Source organism: Pongo abelii, chromosome 1 (genome assembly GCF_028885655.2).
Source record: "Pongo abelii isolate AG06213 chromosome 1, NHGRI_mPonAbe1-v2.0_pri, whole genome shotgun sequence".
NCBI classification, from domain to species: domain Eukaryota; kingdom Metazoa; phylum Chordata; class Mammalia; order Primates; family Hominidae; genus Pongo; species Pongo abelii.
In genome coordinates, this window is record NC_071985.2 from 174,353,703 (window position 1) to 174,358,220 (window position 4,518).

Here is a 4,518-nt window from a genome sequence, read left to right on the forward strand (position 1 = left end):
GTGATTTGCTTGCTTCACACTGTGGCAGCCTGGCCACGAAAGAACCAGGATTCCCGACTTCGGGATTCTTTCCACCACACACTTTCGTCCCTAAGGGGTGGGGGGCGGGGGGAGGATAAAATAACAACCGCGGAAAAGGAACCACTTACATGTGTCTAGCGCTTCCTAGAGGCTACCCAGGATATGGGCCCACCACCCGGCCGGGAGTGCAGAGATTTGAAGTCCAGGTTCTACCCTGGGCTCCGAGTACTACTGCGTGACTTTATGCGAGTGTCCGCCGCCTTCTGGGCTTGTTTTCCCGGAAGCAACTTGGCGCTGATGGAGTGTGTGTGTGTGTGTGTGTATGCGCGCGCGCGTTATGTTGTGCGTGTTGTGTTAAGCGTGTGCGTGTTGTCCGGGGGCGGGAGGGGGAGTAGACTAACGCTGGGGTTCCCCGAGTTTCGGATCGCCTACACGCTTGTTCCCATCTGGACCCTGTTACCCACTAATTGCGCCCACTATAAAAACTGCCCCTCCGAGGCAAAGCTGTGAACCCCCGCGCCCTTTCCCCCACGGTCCCGGAGGATGAAGTGGGGTGCAACGGAGACTCAGCTGAGCGTCCAGTTTCGGGCAATACAAATCTCTCGGCTTCTAGGAGCAGCCAGACGACCCCGCGGACCGTCGCTCCTGAACTTGACCGAGATGCAAACTTCGGCGCGTTCTCAACGTGGGGGGCCGACTCTCGGGGGACCGCCCCCAAACTTAAGCCCCCTTAGGCTCGCCCCCAACTGGGACTTCACAGAGCCACCTTAAGGGCGGTACTCCCGCCCCCGGAAGTGCGGGGGGGTGGCAGCGTACTCGGATTCTCAGCCTCCAGCCCCGCGCGGCCGCCGGTGGATGACTTCGGGCCCCACAAGTGGGGAAACAACCACCACCCCTCGCCCGCACCCCTGGCCCAAAACAACTGGCCAGGTTCCCCAGCCTCCCGGGTCCCTGCATCCCCCGCGTCCCCTGCATCCCAGTCCGCAGCCGTGAACTTGAGCCCCCTCCGTCAGAGGTTGCGAGCGTCCGCCCGCTCGCGGCAGCCACCGTCACTAGACAGTCAAACCCCAAGACGTCAGCCCACAATGCACCGGGCGGGCCGGGAAAAACGGCCCGGGGAGGGGACCGGGGAAGAGAGGGCCGAGAGGCGTGCGGCATGGGGGAGGGTAGGAGAAAGAAGGGCCCGACTGTAGGAGGGCAGCGGAGCATTACCTCATCCCGTGAGCCTCCGCGGGCCCAGAGAAGAATCTTCTAGGGTGGAGTCTCCATGGTGACGGGCGGGCCCGCCCCCCTGAGAGCGACGCGAGCCAATGGAAAGGCCTTGGGGTGACATCATGGGCTATTTTTAGGGGTTGACTGGTAGCAGATAAGTGTTGAGCTCGGGCTGGATAAGGGCTCAGAGTTGCACTGAGTGTGGCTGAAGCAGCGAGGCGGGAGTGGAGGTGCGCGGACTCAGGCAGGCAGACAGACACAGCCAGCCAGCCAGGACGACAGTATAGTCCGAACTGCAAATCTTATTTTCTTTTCCACCTTCTCTCTAACTGCCCAGAGCTAGCGCCTGTGGCTCCCGGGCTGGTGTTTCGAGGAGCGCCCAGAGAGCCTGGTCACCAGCCGCCCCCGGGAGGAGAGCCCTGCTGCCCAGGCGCTGTTGACAGCGGCGGAAAGCAGCGATACCCACGCGCCCGCCAGGGGAAGTCGGCGAGCGGCTGCAGCAGCAAAGAACTTTCCCGGCCGGGAGGACCGGAGACAAGTGGCACAGAGTCCCGGAGCGAACTTTTGCAAGCCTTTCCTGCGTCTTAGGCTTCTCTGCGGCGGTAAAGACCAGAAGGCGGCGGAGAGCCACGCAAGAGAAGGACGTGCGCTCAGCTTCGCTCGCACCGGTTGCTGAACTTGGGCGAGCGCGAGCCGAGGCTGCCGGGCGCCCCCTCCCCCTCGCAGCGGAGGAGGGGACAAGTCGTCGGAGTCCGGGCGGCCGAGACCCGCCGCCGGCCGGCCACTGCAGGGTCCGCACTGATCCGCGCCGCGGGGAGAGCCGCTGCTCTGGGAAGCGAGTTCGCCCGTGGACTCCGAGGAACCGCTGCGCCCGAAGAGCGCTCAGTGAGTGACCGCGACTTTTCAAAGCCGGGTAGCGCGCGCGAGTCGACAAGTAAGAGTGCGGGAGGCATCTTAATTAACCCTGCGCTCCCTGGAGCGAGCTGGTGAGGAGGGCGCAGCGGGGACGACAGCCAGCGGGTGCGTGCGCTCTTAGAGAAACTTTCCCTGTCAGAGGCCCCGGGGGGCGCGGGTGTCCCCCGCTTGCCAGAGCCCTGTTGCGGCCCCGAAACTTGTGCGCGCAGCCCAAACTAACCTCACGTGAAGTGAAAGACTGTTCTATGACTGCAAAGATGGAAACGACCTTCTATGACGATGCCCTCAACGCCTCGTTCCTCCCGTCCGAGAGCGGACCTTATGGCTACAGTAACCCCAAGATCCTGAAACAGAGCATGACCCTGAACCTGGCCGACCCAGTGGGGAGCCTGAAGCCGCACCTCCGTGCGAAGAACTCGGACCTCCTCACCTCGCCCGACGTGGGGCTGCTCAAGCTGGCGTCGCCCGAGCTGGAGCGCCTGATAATCCAGTCCAGCAACGGGCACATCACCACCACGCCGACCCCCACCCAGTTCCTGTGCCCCAAGAACGTGACAGACGAGCAGGAGGGCTTCGCCGAGGGCTTCGTGCGCGCCCTGGCCGAACTGCACAGCCAGAACACGCTGCCCAGCGTCACGTCGGCGGCGCAGCCGGTCAACGGGGCGGGCATGGTGGCTCCCGCGGTAGCCTCGGTGGCAGGGGGCAGCGGCAGCGGCGGCTTCAGCGCCAGCCTGCACAGCGAGCCGCCGGTCTACGCCAACCTCAGCAACTTCAACCCAGGCGCGCTGAGCAGCGGCGGCGGGGCGCCCTCCTACGGCGCGGCCGGCCTGGCCTTTCCCGCGCAACCCCAGCAGCAGCAGCAGCCGCCGCAGCCGCCGCACCACCTGCCCCAGCAGATGCCCGTGCAGCACCCGCGGCTGCAGGCCCTAAAGGAGGAGCCTCAGACAGTGCCCGAGATGCCGGGCGAGACACCGCCCCTGTCCCCCATCGACATGGAGTCCCAGGAGCGGATCAAGGCGGAGAGGAAGCGCATGAGGAACCGCATCGCTGCCTCCAAGTGCCGAAAAAGGAAGCTGGAGAGAATCGCCCGGCTGGAGGAAAAAGTGAAAACCTTGAAAGCTCAGAACTCGGAGCTGGCGTCCACGGCCAACATGCTCAGGGAACAGGTGGCACAGCTTAAACAGAAAGTCATGAACCACGTTAACAGTGGGTGCCAACTCATGCTAACGCAGCAGTTGCAAACATTTTGAAGAGAGACCGTCGGGGGCTGAGGGGCAACGGAGAAAAATAACACAGAGAGACAGACTTGAGAACTTGACAAGTTGCGACGGAGAGAAAAAAGAAGTGTCCGAGAACTAAAGCCAAGGGTATCCAAGTTGGACTGGGTTGCGTCCTGACGGCGCCCCCAGTGTGCACGAGTGGGAAGGACTTGGCGCGCCCTCCCTTGGCGTGGAGCCAGGGAGCGGCCGCCTGCGGGCTGCCCCGCTTTGCGGACGGGCTGTCCCCGCGCGAACGGAACGTTGGACTTTTCGTTAACATTGACCAAGAACTGCATGGACCTAACATTCGATCTCATTCAGTATTAAAGGGGGGAGGGGGAGGGAGTTACAAACTGCAATAGAGACTGTAGATTGCTTCTGTAGTACTCCTTAAGAACACAAAGCGGGGGGGAGGGTTGGGGAGGGGCGGCAGGAGGGAGGTTTGTGAGAGCGAGGCTGAGCCTACAGATGAACTCTTTCTGGCCTGCCTTCGTTAACTGTGTATGTACATATATATATTTTTTAATTTGATGAAAGCTGATTACTGTCAATAAACAGCTTCATGCCTTTGTAAGTTATTTCTTGTTTGTTTGTTTGGGTATCCTGCCCAGTGTTGTCTGTAAATAAGAGATTTGGAGCACTCTGAGTTTACCATTTGTAATAAAGTATATAATTTTTTTATGTTTTGTTTCTGAAAATTCCAGAAAGGATATTTAAGAAAACACAATAAACTATTGGAAAGTACTCCCCTAACCTCTTTTCTGCATCATCTGTAGATACTAGCTATCTAGGTGGAGTTGAAAGAGTTAAGAATGTCAATTAAAATCACTCTCAGTGCTTCTTACTATTAAGCAGTAAAAACTGTTCTCTATTAGACTTTAGAAATAAATGTACCTGATGTACCTGATGCTATGGTCAGGTTATACTCCTCTTGCCCCAGCTATCTATATGGAATTGCTTACCAAAGGATAGTTCGATGTTTCAGGAGGCTGGAGGAAGAGGGGTTGCAGTGGAGAGGGACAGCCCACTGGGAAGTCAAACATTTCAAAGTTTGGGATTGTATCAAGTGGCATGTGCTGTGACCATTTATAATGTTAGTAGAAATTTAACA

General features: G+C 59.2%; 1 protein-coding gene across 1 annotated transcript; it reads left to right on the forward strand.

Annotated features, from left to right (window-relative positions):
- Positions 1–1,555: 1,555 nt before the first annotated feature.
- On the forward strand, positions 1,556–4,151 carry JUN (Jun proto-oncogene, AP-1 transcription factor subunit). Its single transcript, XM_002810763.6, has one exon. It carries the CDS (start codon positions 2,394–2,396, stop codon positions 3,396–3,398), a length of 1,005 nt encoding a protein of 334 aa, XP_002810809.2. The 5' UTR covers positions 1,556–2,393; the 3' UTR covers positions 3,399–4,151.
- The last annotated feature ends 367 nt before the right edge of the window (positions 4,152–4,518 follow it).